This window comes from Otolemur garnettii, unplaced genomic scaffold (assembly GCF_000181295.1).
Source record: "Otolemur garnettii isolate 467f Iridium unplaced genomic scaffold, OtoGar3 scaffold00166, whole genome shotgun sequence".
Lineage (NCBI taxonomy): Eukaryota > Metazoa > Chordata > Mammalia > Primates > Galagidae > Otolemur > Otolemur garnettii.
This window is the reverse complement of record NW_003852561.1, coordinates 3,525,866-3,541,448: the sequence shown is the minus strand read 5'-3', so window position 1 is coordinate 3,541,448 and position 15,583 is coordinate 3,525,866. Positions and strand designations below refer to the sequence as shown.

General features: G+C 51.1%; 1 protein-coding gene across 3 annotated transcripts in view; it reads left to right on the top strand.

Annotated features, from left to right (window-relative positions):
* ABR (active BCR-related) overlaps window positions 1-15,583 on the top strand; it is a 196,007-nt gene that overhangs the window by 34,438 nt on the left and 145,986 nt on the right. The window contains exon 1 of one of the 3 annotated variants that reach the window (XM_012811585.2): window positions 7,122-7,144. The exons of 1 other annotated variant lie outside the window; for it this stretch is intronic. Coding sequence is in view for 1 of the 2 variants with exons in the window: in XM_012811586.2 (XP_012667040.1) it covers window positions 12,109-12,169 (61 nt within the window). In the remaining variant the exon portion in view is untranslated. Of the gene's footprint in view, window positions 1-7,121; window positions 7,145-12,049; window positions 12,170-15,583 lie in introns of those variants that run through there. One more of the 3 variants, XM_012811586.2, reaches the window with a different exon arrangement.

Genomic DNA, 15,583 nt, shown 5'->3' with positions numbered 1-15,583 from the left:
AAAAAAAAAAAAAGGTGCTCCTTATCCACATACTGCTGGCTGAGTTTGGATCAGGCAGGGCTGGAGGCTGCCCCAGAGACTAGTTAACTATTGCAGCACTGGAAAACACCCTTATCACCAGAGACCCTCCAAGTATAGGCCTCTTGGGGGAGTAGTCAAAAGGCCAGGAGCTTGTCAGACTTCATTTGAGGAGGAAGAGGATGGAAATTCCTCTTTGTGCCTTCTTTCCCCTGCCATTAACCCTGAAGAGTAGTGTTAAGAGCTGTGCTGATAAATTCACATTAGCATCAGGTGCCAGTGCTGCCTGGCAGGTTGGGAACTCAGCTCCTCCCCAGCAAATGTCAAAGGGGGCATCTGGTTAGGATACTTTCTGAAGCTTCATAATTGGTGGCCAGGTACACTCTGGGCACAGCCAGACCAAAGCATGAACTTGGCTTCCTTACTTACTTAGAAGTGTGACCTTGAACCTCTTTTTGTAAGAGATCTGTCTTCCACATAGAGGGGTGGCTTACTAAAAGAATGTAAATAACAGTGCCTAATGCAGTGCCCAGAACATAAATATTGGTGGATCGCTTGACTTCAGAAGTCAGACCAGCCTGAGGAAGAGCAAGGCCTCATCTCTACTAAAAATATAGAAAACAACCAAAAACTAATGTGGCGTTGTGGCAGGTGCCTGTAGCCCCAGCTACTCAGGAGGCTGAGGCAAGAGAATCGCTTGAGCCTAGGAGTTTGAGGTTGCTGTGAGCTGTGACGCTATGGCACTCTAGCCTGGGGCAACAGAGTGAGACTCTGTCTTAAAAAACAAGTAAGTAAATAAATATTGGTGATGCAAGGGACACATTGGCTGAAGGGCTTTTAGCAAACTCACCAAGAGAGGAAGCACAGTCCTAAATCCTTGTGTGCATTGAGGGGGAGGAGTGTTCCAGAAAGGCCAGTCTAAGAAAAGCTGCGAATCCTGTTTTGTCCCTGAATTCATGCTGAGGCCACACATTAGATTAACGATAGTTTCTATATTCTCCTCCAGTTCCCTAAAGAAACTTCTCTGCCTGTCATCCATTCTAGTTCTCCTCTCTACTCCCACTTTGAGCCCCTCAACACTCTGCTGCCTCTCTCCAACAGAAGGGAAAGAACACTGAACGGACCGTGCCCTGAGCCCAGATCCTGTGCAATTGCTTATACTTTTCCTTTTCCCTGGAATGCCTTGCCTCCCCACCCCCTTGCTATTTCTTTTCTTTTTTTTTAGAGACAGAGTCTCACTTTGTCACCTTCAGTACAGTGCCATGGCATCACAGCTCACAGCGACCTCCAGCTCTTGGGCTTAGGTGACTTTCTTGCCTCAGCCTCCCGAGTAGCTGGGACTACAGGTGCCTGCCACAACGCTCAGCTATATTTTTGTTGCAGTTTGGCTAGGACCAGGTTTGAACCCATCACCCTTGGTATATGGGGTGGGCACCGTATTCACTGAGCGACAGGTGCCATCCCCCCTCGCTATTTCTACCGATGAAATATTAGCTTTCCCTCCAGCTTCTTCCTTTTAGAAGAATGTAGTCATCAACTCCGTTTGAAGTGGTGACTACCCCTCACCCCTCCATAACTTACGATCCAGACCATTCTCTGGATCCCCCAGGCACACTGCCTGGCTTCTTTATAATTTCTGGTCACATCTCAAGTCTATTATTGCAAGTGATCTGGGCAAAGGAATCTTGTCTTGAACAGTTGGGCCCAGGGAATATTCAATGAGCGAATGGATAACTTTTCTTTTTCTTTTTCTTTTTTTTGAGACAGAGCCTCAAGCTGTCCCCCTGGGTAGAGTGCTGTGACATCACAGCTCACAGCAACCTCCAACTCCTGGGCTCAGTGAGTCTCCTGCCTCCCCAGCACCTGCAGCTGGGACCACAGTCCCCGCCACAACGGCCGGCTAATTTTTGGTTGCAGCCATCATTGTTGTTTGGCTGACCCAGGCTGGATTCGAACCCGCCACCTTAGGTTATGTGGCTGTTGCCTTAGCCACTTGAGCCACAGGCACCGAGCCAATAACTTTTCTAGACCTTGAAACCACTAACCTTCCTGGAATATGGGAACCGAGGGTGGGAGAGAGGAAAGTTTTTCCCTTTCCTTATTAGCTACTTCCTGGTCATCTATATCTTAAGGAATCATCGACAGGGGAAGACTTATATTCGTTCATGTCAAGGTGAGGAAACCAAGGCCCAGAGAGGGAAAAGGAGTTCTTCAAGGTCACACAGCAAGTTAGTGGCGGAGCCAGGATCTGGTTCAGGGCGTGCTCAGGTTTAGTGTTCTTTCCCTTCTGTTGGAGAGAAGCAGCAGAATGTTGAGGAGCTAAAACATGGATTGTGGAGCAATTGTCGTTACGGTACTAATTAGATGGTTTGATACATGCAAAGTCCTTAGATCAGCCCCAGCCCAGTAGCACAATACAAGTGTTTGTTGATGGGCATGGTGCCTCATCCCTGAAGTCCCAGGTACTTGGGAGGCTGAATCGAAAGGATTGCTTGAGCCCAAGAGTTTGAGGCTGCAGTAAGCTATGATCATGTTACTGTACTCTAGCCTGGGCAATAGAGCAAGACCCCATCTCTAAAATAAAAATTAAATAAATATATAAATAATATGAGTGTTTGTTGCCATCACCTTTACTATTACTCCTCTGCCCCTCACTGATACCTCTTTCTCCCTCTCATCAGATTCCCTCATTTCAGGAGAGAGAACTCTTAGAATATGAAATATGCCAGAATATCCTTACAAGGAAGCAGGTGGGGACCTGGCAGGAAGCTTAGAAGACTAACCATCTGGATTACTAACCCTAGCGGCCTAGGGTGATTTTCTGGGCCATCACAGATTCAAGGTCTAAAACCAGATCTTGATTAAGAATTGAGTCTTTTATTTATGTCTCTGTCTTGGTGAAGGAAATGAAAAGTTACCTTCCCTTTTTGTAGGCCCCCAGCAAACCAGGGGAGTCTGAAGCTCCACTTCCCAGGGCTCTTGGGCCTGTGTGTTTGTTACCATGGCTCAGTGTAATTGCAGCTGCAGAAGGTCTGGCTGCCTGCAGACTCTCTCAAGCTAGGTCCTTGGAAGAGTGAGCACCTAGAATCCACTTCCATCGTACTTATCCCAGACTAAAAAGATTTTTCATCTGTCTAGTTGGAGTGCATCAAAGCCATTGCTGGGAACCGGTGAGCTACAGCTTCAGCTTCCAGTGCCCTGGGGCAGAGGAGTTCAACATCATTGCCAGCAACTACCTGCTTCTTTCTCAGAATCCCAATAGACAGCAAGAGGAGATAGGACAGTCATGTACCCAGAGACTGCTTTTTCCCAGGGGAGGGCTATATAGTTTGCTCCTTCTCTAAAAACCAGTTTCAGTGCAAATTTGGGACATGCCTAGGAGAATTTAGACCAAAGTTCCCTTGGTGGGCTGAACCATTTCTGAGTTCTTAACTCCATTTCCATGTCGGAGCCTGATTGGGTAAAAAAGAGTACAGCATCAAATGCTGGCTGCTTAGCAAGGGAGCCCTGTGCATTGGGGAGTTTTCAGTTGAGGTTTTATGTGAGCAGTTAGAGAATTAATTGGAGCAGCAATTCTGCCAACCAGGATTCTAACATACTGTTGTTCTTTTTCTGAGACTTTCCAGAGAGGGTGGCCATTCTGAACATGTACATTCCACCAGCCCAGACAGTTCTCTTCCAGTTGGTGGAGCTGGGCCAGCTGAAACATCTGTACTGCCTCATGCCAGGTTCTTTGTGACCAAAAATATTCATTCATTTACATTTACTCTTTCATTCATTGAAGCCACTGTTTGTGCAAGGTGCTGAGGTTATAGTGAACAAGAGAGATGTGTCTCCTGTCCTCTCACAGCTCTCTGTCTGCAGAAGAGGAAGGTGTCAAATGAGTTCCAAGAGCACTGAGTATTTGGAAGAAGCGATGCAGACCTCCCTGGGGTGGGTAGATGAAGTGATATTTCTGTCAGGAAATGAGTAGGAGATACTTAGGCAGAGTGAAGAGAGTGAAGGGAGAGCTATCAACTTGTACGAAAGTTCTAATGGAGGAAAAAGCAGGAAAGAGTAAAGGGCAGAATGTGGAGGTGAAGCTAAAAGGGATACAGAGGCCAGGCCACAGGGCCCTGTAGGCCACCAAAAGTATGTGCGTCTATCCTGATGGCAGGGAAAGCCATAGATATGTCTTTTTTTTTTGAGACAGAATCTCAAGGTGTCACCCTGGGTAGAGTACCGTGGTGTCACTGCTCACAGCAACCTCAAACTCTTGGGCTTAAGTGATTCTCTTGCCTCAGCCTCCCAAGTAGCGGGGACTACAGGTGCCAGCCACAACGCCCGGCTATGTATTTTTTGTTGTTGTTGTTGCAGTTGTCTTTGTTGTGTTAGCTGGCCCAGGCTGGGTCCGAACCCGCCAGCCTCGGTGTATGCAGCTGGTGCCCTACCTACTGAGCTACGGGCATCACCCATAAATACGTCTTAAGAGGAGAGGAATGACATGCTAGGTTTGTTTTAGAATCCTCTCTAAGTTGCTATGGGACACCTGGAAAGTTTTAATTCATCTTTGTATCTATGATTTGTGGCTTTTTAAATTTTTTTTTGAGATAGAGTCTCATTCTGTCATCGTCGGTAGAGTGCCATAGTGTCATAGCTCACAGCAATCTTAAAACTCCTGGGCTCAAGGGATCCTCTTGCCTCAGCCTCCTGAGCTAGGACTACAGGTGCCTGCCACAATGCCCAGCTAGTTTTTCTGTTTTTAGTAGAGATGGGGTCTCACTCTTGTTCAGGCTGGTCTTGAACTCTTTTTTTTTTTTTGAGACAGAGCCTCAAGCTATCCCCCTGGGTAGATGCCATGGCATCACAGCTCACAGCAACCTCCAACTCCTGGGCTCAAGCGAGTCTCCTGCCTCAGCCTCCCAAGTAGCTGGGACCACAGGTGCCCACCACAACGCCTGGCCATTTTTTGGTTGCAGCCATCATTGTTGTTTGGCGGCCCAGGCTGGGGATTCTAACCCGCCACCTTAGGTGTATGTGGCTGGCGCCCTAGCCACTTGAGCCACAGGCGCTGAGCCTGGTCTCGAACTCTTAAGGAGCTCACACAATCCACCCGCCTCAATCTCCCAGAGTGCTGAGATTACAGGCATGAGCCACCATGCACAACTGCCTTTGTATCTAGGATGTCAGCCTTGTGAATCTGGGGTTGCTCAGACCAGCTCAGACATAACCATTCTGCAGCTTTAACTGACCACAGTGGCCATGTGGCCAGAGTCTTGTCCTTTTCCACTCTTTCTTTATTAGAACACATATTTTGTGTGTTGGTTTCCCAACTCAGCCCCTGACATTGTGTTCATGAGACTGAGCTGACTAGCTCAGGACAAGGTACAGAGAGCTCGGACAAGAGGAAATTAGGAGTCATGAGGTTTCATGATTTAGAACTTGAAAGTGCCTGATATATCTAAAAGATGCATGTCCTGGTGTAGTTCAGGGACAGAGAACAGGGTTAGGTTAAGTCATCTCAGTGGGAAGGAAGACAGGGATTGGTCCCTTGGGAGTTAGAGAATGGCTTTGCTGGTCCTTGTCTGATTTCTTTTCAGAGACTATGCTGGTTCCTAACGGTTTGACTTGGCTTGCCAGCCTGTCTGCTTCTCTTCCAAGGGTCATGATGAGCCAGTGCAAGCTGGGTGCAAATATGTGCCCTGACCTCTGGTGAGGGGCAGCCAGAAGCACCGGCATCCCCTGTGTAGGTGGCCTGGATCAGATCACCCCTTATCTCAACCCCTAAGTAACTGCTTGAGCCACAGGCGCCGAGCCATAAGTCAGTGTTCTTAACCTTCCTAATGCTATAAACCTTTAATACAGTCCAAAGGGGTCGTGACCCACAGGTTGAGAACTACTGCCCTAAGTTCATAAAGGTCTAATCTAGTTAGGGAGGACATTAAAGGCAGCATGATGGGAAAAGAAGGAGTCGGGGTCTGAACTTTCCATTCAACCATCCTCAGTTCCTTGTAACCAGGTAGTGTTCTCAACACTGTTGGCATTTAGGACAGATGTCATGCAAGACAGTTCTGCATGTTGTAGGACATTTTAGCATCTCTGGCTTCTGCCCATTCAATGCCAGTAATGCCTCCCTAGTTATTGTGGCCACTTTAAATGCTCCCATACATTTAAAAAAATACTTCCGGGGGCGGGGGCAATACCAACTAGCCCCACCCTAACTGAGAACTGCTGTTTCCAGGATTTCAAAGATTTAGGGGACAAAGTTATGCACAGCTGTGCTTCAGGTCTCTGTAGCTGGCAAGCAGGGAGATTGGGGAAATCCCCCCCATCTGAGATATCGTAGATAAGATTTTTTTTTTTTGTAGAGAAGATTTAGATCCTAGTATGATCATTCTTCCAGTATCACTCTTGGGGGACCCTGTTCTCTTCTGACCAAACAGAGTTTCTCCTGATTTCCCTAGCCTCACTGCTCTCAATAGTAACCTGCAGCGTGAGAATTCCATGGGGAAGCTGAGATTTTATCCAGGCACTTCCAGGTGCCACTTTGTGGGCCACCAGATGGCGCTCGGGAGCCCACACTTTCTGCCGCAGGACCCGTAGTGGCAGGAGTTGACTGCAGAGGGAACTTGCCTTAAAGAGGCCTGGTCCTTAAAGAGACACGGCCACATACCGGCATACTTGACAGACAACCCCAAAGCAAGACTCCACTGATGGCAGGCACCACTGGCTAGGCTTTGAGACTCCTTTGTCCTCGCCTTCCTGAATGTGGAGCCACTACCTCTTGGAGCCAGTCTCCTTGACAGCCTGCCCTCCCTCAGTCCCTGCGGCCACTCCTGGGCCTACAGGGATAAGGCCAGCTGGGTGGGTGGCGTCAGAGCTCCTGGCAGAGCAGTGCAGGGCTGGGACGCATCTGCAGAAGTCTGGCTGGAAGAGTGAGGAGCACAGCCAGCTTCAGGGCTGTGGTGACCACAGGAGGGCATAGGGCCAGCCTGGGAGCTCTGACCCCAACTGGACCTGCTCCTGCTTCCCTTGGAACTGATGAGATTGGAACCATCAAACTAAGTCTCTGGGTTTTGAGGACTAAGAGAATCCTTCTATCTCTTTATCTGCTGACGTCTTTCCAAATGTTGATGGGGACTCGGTGGTGAGTAAATTAGGAAGGGGGCTGAAGACCCTGCTGTGCAAAGATTCTGACTGAATCTTTGGGAAAACTCCCATGCTGACCCCTGGGTGGTGCATCTGAACAATGTCAGGGGGAGGCCACTTTAGCTGGGGCTTGGCAAGAGACCCTTCTAAAATTGCAGCTTGGTTGGTATAATCCAAGCCAGCTGCTGTGCCCAGGGTGCTGGACTTGCTGCGGCCCCAGCCATGGGAAAGGGGTTTCAACATAGCCCCTGGAAAATGTGTGGGTACGTGTGGGGAGTGTCACAGCTACAGGGGCCTGGATGTCATCATGCTTTCTCTTGGCAGAGATGCCGAGGGAGGCAGCAAAGGGGGCGAATGCAGCTCTCTGGAGATCAGGTCTACATCTTGCCAGAGCTGCAGATCTTTCCCATGACTCAAGCTGCCACAAAACTTTGGTAGAGAAATAAATAACTGGGGAGGGCTTCGAGTTAATCTCTGTTGCCTGTAGATCTCACTGTCTTCTGGAAAAGGCCAAGAAGACTTCTCCCTTAGACGTGACTCTGTGGAGGTCTGGGGAATTTTCTTCTTTCCACAGACCTGAGGAGTGAGATGAATCTTAGAATAGTAAATGATTCTTTACTGTACCAAAGGGGGGGTGGGGAACGAAGCTAAGAGTGAAAAACAGGCCACATCAGGATCTGCTAGGAAGCCCAGTTTATAGTCTTCTAAGGCTGATAGGTCTAGAAGTCATCTACCTCATCTACCTGGGTGCCCACCTTCTGTAGATGTGAAAACTGAAGCTGGAAAGGCTAGGATATGTCCTGAGGCATAGAAGCCTCAGTGGAGTTTGACAGGGACTGGCCTTCAGGAGACTGTCATTGGATTGTGTTCAGCTTGTCTCCAGGGTCATCTGCCCTCTTGTAGTAGATGTGGTTTTCTTTGGGAAACTGTTCTCTTTTTGCTTAATCATTGGTGGCCCTAGAGGGTTCTGAAATAACACTGCCTTGCATCCCTCATGTAGCTCTGGTTTCTTCCTCCCTGAGTTTAATTTCATTCTGCTTATTCATTTGTTCACTCTTTGCAGCCCAATATAGAGATTACCCATGTGAACTCCGGATTCGGACTCAGTTCATTTCCAGGTGTCACTTCTCCACCAGCCAATGGCTTAACCCTTCTTACCTAGATTTCTTCTTCTTCTGTAAAATGGACATATAGTCCATTAGCCAAATAGTAAATTGGCTTATTGTGAGGATTAGATGAAATTAAAGCATATAGAACAGTGCCTTGCACCTAAGAAGCACGCAATACATGCTTGCTGTCGTTAATTTTATTTATTCAACATACATTACTGGATGCTAAACTGGTGGGCTTTGGCAGAAAAAGCACTCACCAGGAGGCATAGTGTAATTATAGCTGCTTTGAAGGCCTACTTGAGCCTCATTCATCCACTGGGTTGAGCACTGGGTATGCTCCAGTGAAAGAGATGCAATCCCAGCTTTGAATGAGCTGATCAGCCAGGGAGGGTGCAAACTTTTGGTTTTTTGGTCATCAGAGTCTGTTTCAACTCAATGTGGAGGGCCTCTCTCCTGCCTCTCCCCCCACCCCATGTGTGAATCCAGCCTGTGCATACACTGGTATTCCCTGCCTGGCCTCACACTGGGAACACAGCCTTTTCACCAGTGGTGACCTCCTGATGGTCAAGGAAGCAGGGACTCCTGGGGCCTTCCTATCATGTACAATGGAGCTGAGCCATTAACTAATGTGTGAAGAAAAGTGGAGATACCCAGTTTGGCCCCATGGATTAGATGGGGAATGGTTAGAGAGGACTTGGGGGAGGCAGGGTGATGGATACAGACTCAGTGCCTAAGGGAGAGCATGGGCTGATCCAGGTCTGTACTTAATTGAATCAGAGAGGTCTGTCTACAAGAACACCTCCCTGCTGCTCTGACAGATTGGGGCTGATGGCTGGGGTTAAGAGCACTTCAGGGTAGCATCACCTTTGGCAAAGTACAGATGATAATGACTCTTTAACTCCTTCTTTCCCAGGGTATGGTGTTAGGTCTCCCTAACTTCCTCCCTGCCCTCAGTGCCAGGGATCTAGAAGCTTCTGTTCCAGACATTCAAAGGCATGCTGTCTCTATGGCCAACATTAGAATCAGGCTGCGTGGTGTTAAATCTACTGGAGACCATCCAATAAAAGGATCAAGGGAACTTTGAAGTAACTACTCTTTCTTAAGACACAGATGTCTGAGGTAGACTCCTGGAGATGGGAGAGGGATGGTACAGGATCTCTGTTCCTACAGATATCTGTAACCCATGGACCAGCAAAGATTTCTAGGGGCTTTTGACACCCTGCATTCACCACTCAGCTGGCTGTAGAGGAAGCATGTATACCATTTAAGAGCACAGACTGCCAAGGTTCAAGTCCCAGATCTCACTGCACTTGTCTGGGTGGGTTACTTAGCGGCTCAGTGCCTCCAGTTTCTCCTCTACAAAATGGAGAAAACCGAGATGAGATAATTCTTGTGAACAAAGCACTAAAATCTGAGCTAGGCACACAGTAGGCATTCAATGTCCGCTATTAGAAGTGTTCCTACTTATGGTTGCCAAGGTTCATCGCTCCCTCTACCCAGTGTTATGTGCGGAATGGAAGGATTAAACAGAATGTAGGAAAAAAGCAAATTACGGCAAGACTAAGGAGAGCAACTGCATCTTTAGCTTGAAAGATGCTGAAAATAGTTTGTTCAAGCCTTTGTAGATAAAAATGTAAAATGTATGCAAATGTATGTGACTCACACAGAAACATACATCCATGGCCTCCTCACAGTCAGCACCGGATGTGCCCGTCAGGAAAGCCCCCCTGTGCGGGGAGAGGGCCCAGGCTGTCTTGGTTGTTGTTGTTGTTGTTGTTGTTGGGGAGGGGGCGATGCTGCTGCTTCCCTGAGATGGTGACTGCTGGTGGCTGTAGCTCATGTTCCTGTTTTATCTCTCTCTTGGGCTCTCTGCCTTCAGAGAGCTCCACGTGGGAAGAAGAGAAGCCCTTGCCCTTCTTTGCCCCTCCGGCCTCACCATCCTCCATCTGTTCCTCCAAGAGCCTGCTTGTTTCTTCTCCCTGCCGGAGCTCTATTTCTGGAGTATCTCATTGGAGACGTACACCCTCCTCCCTGCCAAGCTCCAGGTGCCTGCTTGGCCCTCCCTATCTTATATGCCAATCAGGGAGGGTGACAGCTGAGCAGGGAGAGGCAGCTAGAGGCAGAGCCAGGGCCTGAGCTGGGAGGGTTGGGATAGGGGACAGATGAGTGGACTTCGGAGAGGCCAGCGTTGAAAAGCATCTGCTGTAGCCACCTGTAGAAGCTTCCACACCCCAGAGCATCATCCCTTGTGTCTCCTGGGGGCTCACCCAACCTGTGATAACCTGGTGGCTACCATCTCCCCTTGGGCAGCTGCCAGAGGCCTCTCAGCATCATGCCTGAGGGCCTGCTTCTCCCCTTGAGTACTTGAACTCTGGCTGTTTGGGATGTTGAGGAGTACCCTCCCCACCCCAACACACACACACACACACACACTGTTTTGTGGATGTTGACAGCACTGCCTTCCACAAAGGCCAGACTGAGTTTAACCTTCTTGTAGGCCACTGTAGAGCTGTCTCCCCATGAAGGTTTTGCACTGAATTGCCTGGGAGTGGGCTGGGGGCTGCTTCATTATCAGAAATGTCATTATCTAAGGTAAAAACGTGGCTCAGTGCAGGGTTCCCTTAGTGGGCACCCCTGACTCCCCTCCTTTCTTGGTCAGAGGAAATCTCTGACCGAATCTAGGACCGAATCTATGGGAAAACTGCCATTGGTCCCATAGAGGCAGCACATAGCCGACAGGAGTAAGGGCCCCCTCAACCTCTTGTCTACTATTCCTGGAGGAGTCTCTTAGTAGCAATTTTGCTTCTGAAGGTTCTGTTATCTAAGGCATCTTGACCCCAGACTTCCCTCAACTTGTATGGATCGTGCATGCATGCTAGGCCCGCAGCGGCGAGGCATCCCGAGAGGCATCTCCAGACCCTGGAGCTTCTCCTGTGCCCCAGTTTGTTTTCCCGCCCACAAGGGGCTTCCTGGGGATTGACCTCCGCCCCCTGGTGTGTTGGGCGGGAACTGCGGCGCTCTAAGGTCAAGCGTATTTAAATGGATGAGGCACTGTTGAGGTTTGGAAGGAAAAAGTGCCTGGAGGACTGAGCCTTCCCGCGGCGCTCAGGACATTAACCCTGTCAGCGCCGCCGCCCAGGCTTGTTTAGGGGAGGGGCCTGGAAGCCGCACCGGCACCCGAAACTGCGCTTAGAGATCCTGGGGTGGCAGGTGATGTCACCCCTGCGGGCCCATAGGTCTCCTCGCGGCACCTAATCTGCGGATTGCCAGAATTCTGCTGAGCCTAGCGAGGGGCGGAGGGGGATCTGGGTCTGCGCCGCAGCCCGGAGACCCCTCGCGGGGCCACTCCTGGCTCGCCGCTGGAGCTCCTCTCGCCCGGGCGTCAGTGGGGCGCAGGGCTACTCCCTACACCCCGCAGCCGGGTCCGGAGGCGTGCCGCAGCTGGGGTGGGGGCGCGCGGGAGCCTTGCGCCGATTGGTCGGGGCCTCCGCCCCCCGCCCCTGGCCGTCGCGCAGCCCTCGGGAAGTTGCTAGTTGGCGGGCGGGCTGCGGGGCCGCGGCTCCGGGATCCACTGCGGTGCTCGCCGCGGCCGCAGCGGCCAGAACGGTGCCCGGGGCCAGTTGCCGACCCTGATCCTTCCTCGCCCGCCCTCGCCTCCTCCCCCGGCAGCTTGGGCTCGCTCCTCCCTGCTACCTGTTTCCCTGTCCCTCCGCCTCCACCCCACGCTCTGCAACTTCGGCCTCCGGGGCTGGCCGCCCCTCCCGGCTCCTCGCCCGAGCCCTCCCTCCTTTGTTGTGCGATGAGGGTCGGGTTTCCGATCTGACGGTGCCGCCGCCGCGGAGCTGCGGGCATGGAGCCGCTCAGCCACCGGGGCCTGCCGCGCCTCTCCTGGATCGACACCCTCTACAGCAGTACGTGTGCGCTCGGGCCGGGGAGGCCGGGCGGGAGCGGGCCCGCGGCGCCCCGACGGCCCCGGGTCATGATGTGCCGGGCTGTGTGGGAGCCCGGTGGGCGGGGGGCGGCTGGTTTGTTGCTAGGTGTCCAGGGGGTCCGGAACGGCGTGGGTCCCCCGCGATCGCCCGCAGACAGGGTTCCCAGAGTGGACTTCAGGTGGGGGGGTGGGGGGACGTGGGCCGACAGGGTCAGAGAGATGTGTCATCCCCTCCCACCTGTTGTGTAATCTGGCACTCATAAGCCCCCAGGAAGAGGGGTGAGTTCTTTTAGATGCTGTTTCAGCGCCCAGGCTGGCAGCTTCCCTGTCCACGCTGAAGCAGAAAGGCCATTTTGGGGAAAGTCCTTGGTACCGGAGTTGGCCCCTCTTGGGGACATCCTGAGGCCGTTGTGTGATTTGGGTAGTGGGTGGGATGGTGTGGGAAAGGAGATTGTAGGTGCACATCTCTTTGGGGGCCTTTGGATGAAGGAGCTGAAAATCTCGAGCTCAGCAATCTTTCTGCCAGCCTCATCACCACCCCCACCCTCATCACCACCACCTCCAAAAAAGAAAAGAAAAAAAAAAACCTCCGGTTCTCCACCCCCTCGCTCCCAAATCTGCTGCAGTGTGTGACTGCTCTTGCAGGGCCAAGGGGGTTGGGGTGAGAAGGGATGTGTAACTGATCCCTGGTACTTCCTGGGGTCTTGGATCCAACTGTGAGCTGCCCACCCCCACCCTGCCTTGCTGCACTGGCCCTTCTCCCCACCCCTCCCTTGAGATACCGCCCCTAAACCCTTTCAGTGACATGGGAAGAGGGTCCTACTGGCCACTGAGGAAGATAGTGAGCAGATTTCACCCTTCCTGATCCCCTTGAGTGGGACCCTCCCACTCTCTTGCAATATCTCTGAGCCCAGAGTTCTGAGGCAAGAACTGGGGGAGGCAAGTGGAGCCAAGTTCTGGTTCTAGACACAGGATGTGGCATTTTTAAGGGTCAGCCTGGCTCAGGTTCCTTGTTAATAGTCATATTTTAGGGTGGGGAGTAGAAAAAGATGATGGCTTGAGCCCCAGGTCTTTCCCTGAAGGCTCTGCACTGCTCAACTTTCAGCCTCTGACCTCTGTATCCCCTTGGGTCCTGGTTGGTCCCCATATCTTCTTTCCCCTCCCCTTTCTTCTCCATCCCACTTTCCTTCCTCTCCTCCCCCCAGGAGCTCTCCTAGTGATGGTTCATTCTGCTTTGGTTTTTCAACATCAAAGGGGCAAAGCTGGATCCCCTGGGCATGGGTCCTGCGCCAAGCACAGCCACTCCATCTGCTCTTTCTCCTGCAGAGGCCAGCGTCGTTGGGTGAAGGTCAGGCCCATGGCTGTGTGACGTGTGTGTACGTATGTCTGTGTGAATGGGGGCACACATCTGTTCTGAGCCCTGATGTAGATCAGCTCCTGACCTGAAGTGAGGATCAGTGACCTTCTCTTAGCTGTGCTCTTGCAAATAGCAGTCATAACAATGCCTCATATTCACATGCTCCTTATGTTCCTAACTATTTCTGGCTCTTCATACAAAACCCAGCACTGGTTTCCCTATTTCCCAAAGCATGGCTGTCTTTCCATTGCTGGAGAAGATCCCCTGACCTGATCATTTCCAAGCCCCCCCTCACCCATCTCTCCCTCAGCCTGGAGCACAGAAACAAAATTGCCTGAGGTTGCCTTGAAAATTCCTGACCAGAGGAATACTGGAAAAGGGAAATAGGCCAAAGGCCTCATAGGGGGTGCTGCTAACTAGCTAACCAGCCCTGACTTGGGCAGGCTGGCATCTGCGCTGTCTACCCTAGTGCTGCTGCCCTGGCCTCTGGGCTCCTGGAGCAGCCTAGCTGATGGGGTGGGAAGGGGGCACTGACTTAGCAGCAGTATGAGGAGTCCCTGCCTCCTCCCTCTTCAAAACGGCTTGAGAGCCTAGCGTGAGGCTTCCTGGGGAGGTGCTGTACAGTCATGTTTGGGCTGTTAGCCATCAAGTTTCCTCTTGACAAGAGCCTAAATTAAAACAAATACCCGGGCTGTCATTTGCCTGGCAGCATGGTTTTGTGGCTCCCAGGGGAAGTTCCTCTGCCTCTCAGGAAACTGTTTGCTTACAAGGCACACAATCCTGGGGTGACGAGTCCCCACAAATGCCAGATCCATCAGGAATTGTAGAGGGGGTATACCCAGGGCACAGGCAGCCAGTGTGACTTAAAGATGTGAATGACTCAGTGCTAGAGGTTCTTCCAAAGTGTAGCTGCTGGTAGCAGTGATAATAGCATCTCCTGAGTACCTACGGTATGCCAGGCCTTGCGGTAGGTCCTTTGTCCCACTCTCCAAGCATGGCAACTTTGCAACACTTACAGATTAGAAAAGAGAGGCCTAGCACAAATCATGTATCCAAGTCATCCACATGACTGACAAGTGAAAGAGCTGGAATTCAGATTGTATCCTAGAGCAGTGAGGAGGACTCTGAGCAACACTGGGTATGTCTGAGCTTATTCAGGACTTGGAATGCCATGGAATGAAAGACATCTGTCTCTTTGGTCCTGGGTCACAGAGTTCTTCCTGAAATGATCCAGCAGGGTAAGAGGTTTTCAATGACTCTGACCCCAACCTGTCTCTTTGACTCTTGCAGTTCCTGGGGGCTGGGCCTGGAGCCCAGGTGGGGATGGCTGAAGATCTATCCCAATCCACTGAGACCAGAGGTTCTTTTTTTTTTGAGAGAGAGAGCCTCAAGCTGTCCTCCTAGGTAGAGTGCTGTGGTATCACGGCTCACAGCAATCTCCAATTCCTGGGCTCAAGCGAGTCTCCTGCCTCAGCCTCCCAAGTAGCTGGGACCACAGGCACCCGGCCACAACGCCCAGCTATTTTTTTGGTTGTAGCCGTCATTGTTGTTTGGCAGGCCCGGGTTGGATTTGAACCTGCCACCTTAGGTGTATGTGGCTGGTGCCTTAGTCACTTGAGCCACAGGCGCCGAGCCAAGACCAGAGGTTCTTGACTGGTCAGGTGCCAGCCTGCCAACCCACACCTCATATACTTCTTACCTTCGGAGTTGTCACCTTATTATTTCTAGTCAGCATATCCCCTCTCTCCCCTATGGTAGAAGTTCTGAAGGGCTGGGGTCATGTTGATTATCTAACTCCAGGAAATGGGTTGGGTCCCAGCTGCCAGTGTGATCTGACACTGACTGGAACAAGGTCCTTTGTCCCTAGACAAACTAGAGTGGCAGGTAAGGGTTCTAGCCACCCCAAATTCCTATTTCTGTGCCACTCATTTTCCTTTATGTTTATAATAATGTCAGTCTCACCCCTTAGTACCTGTCTAGATTTTCCCCTGGGGATAGTGTGATTCCCTGTGGGACTGTTTTCATTATTATTATTTT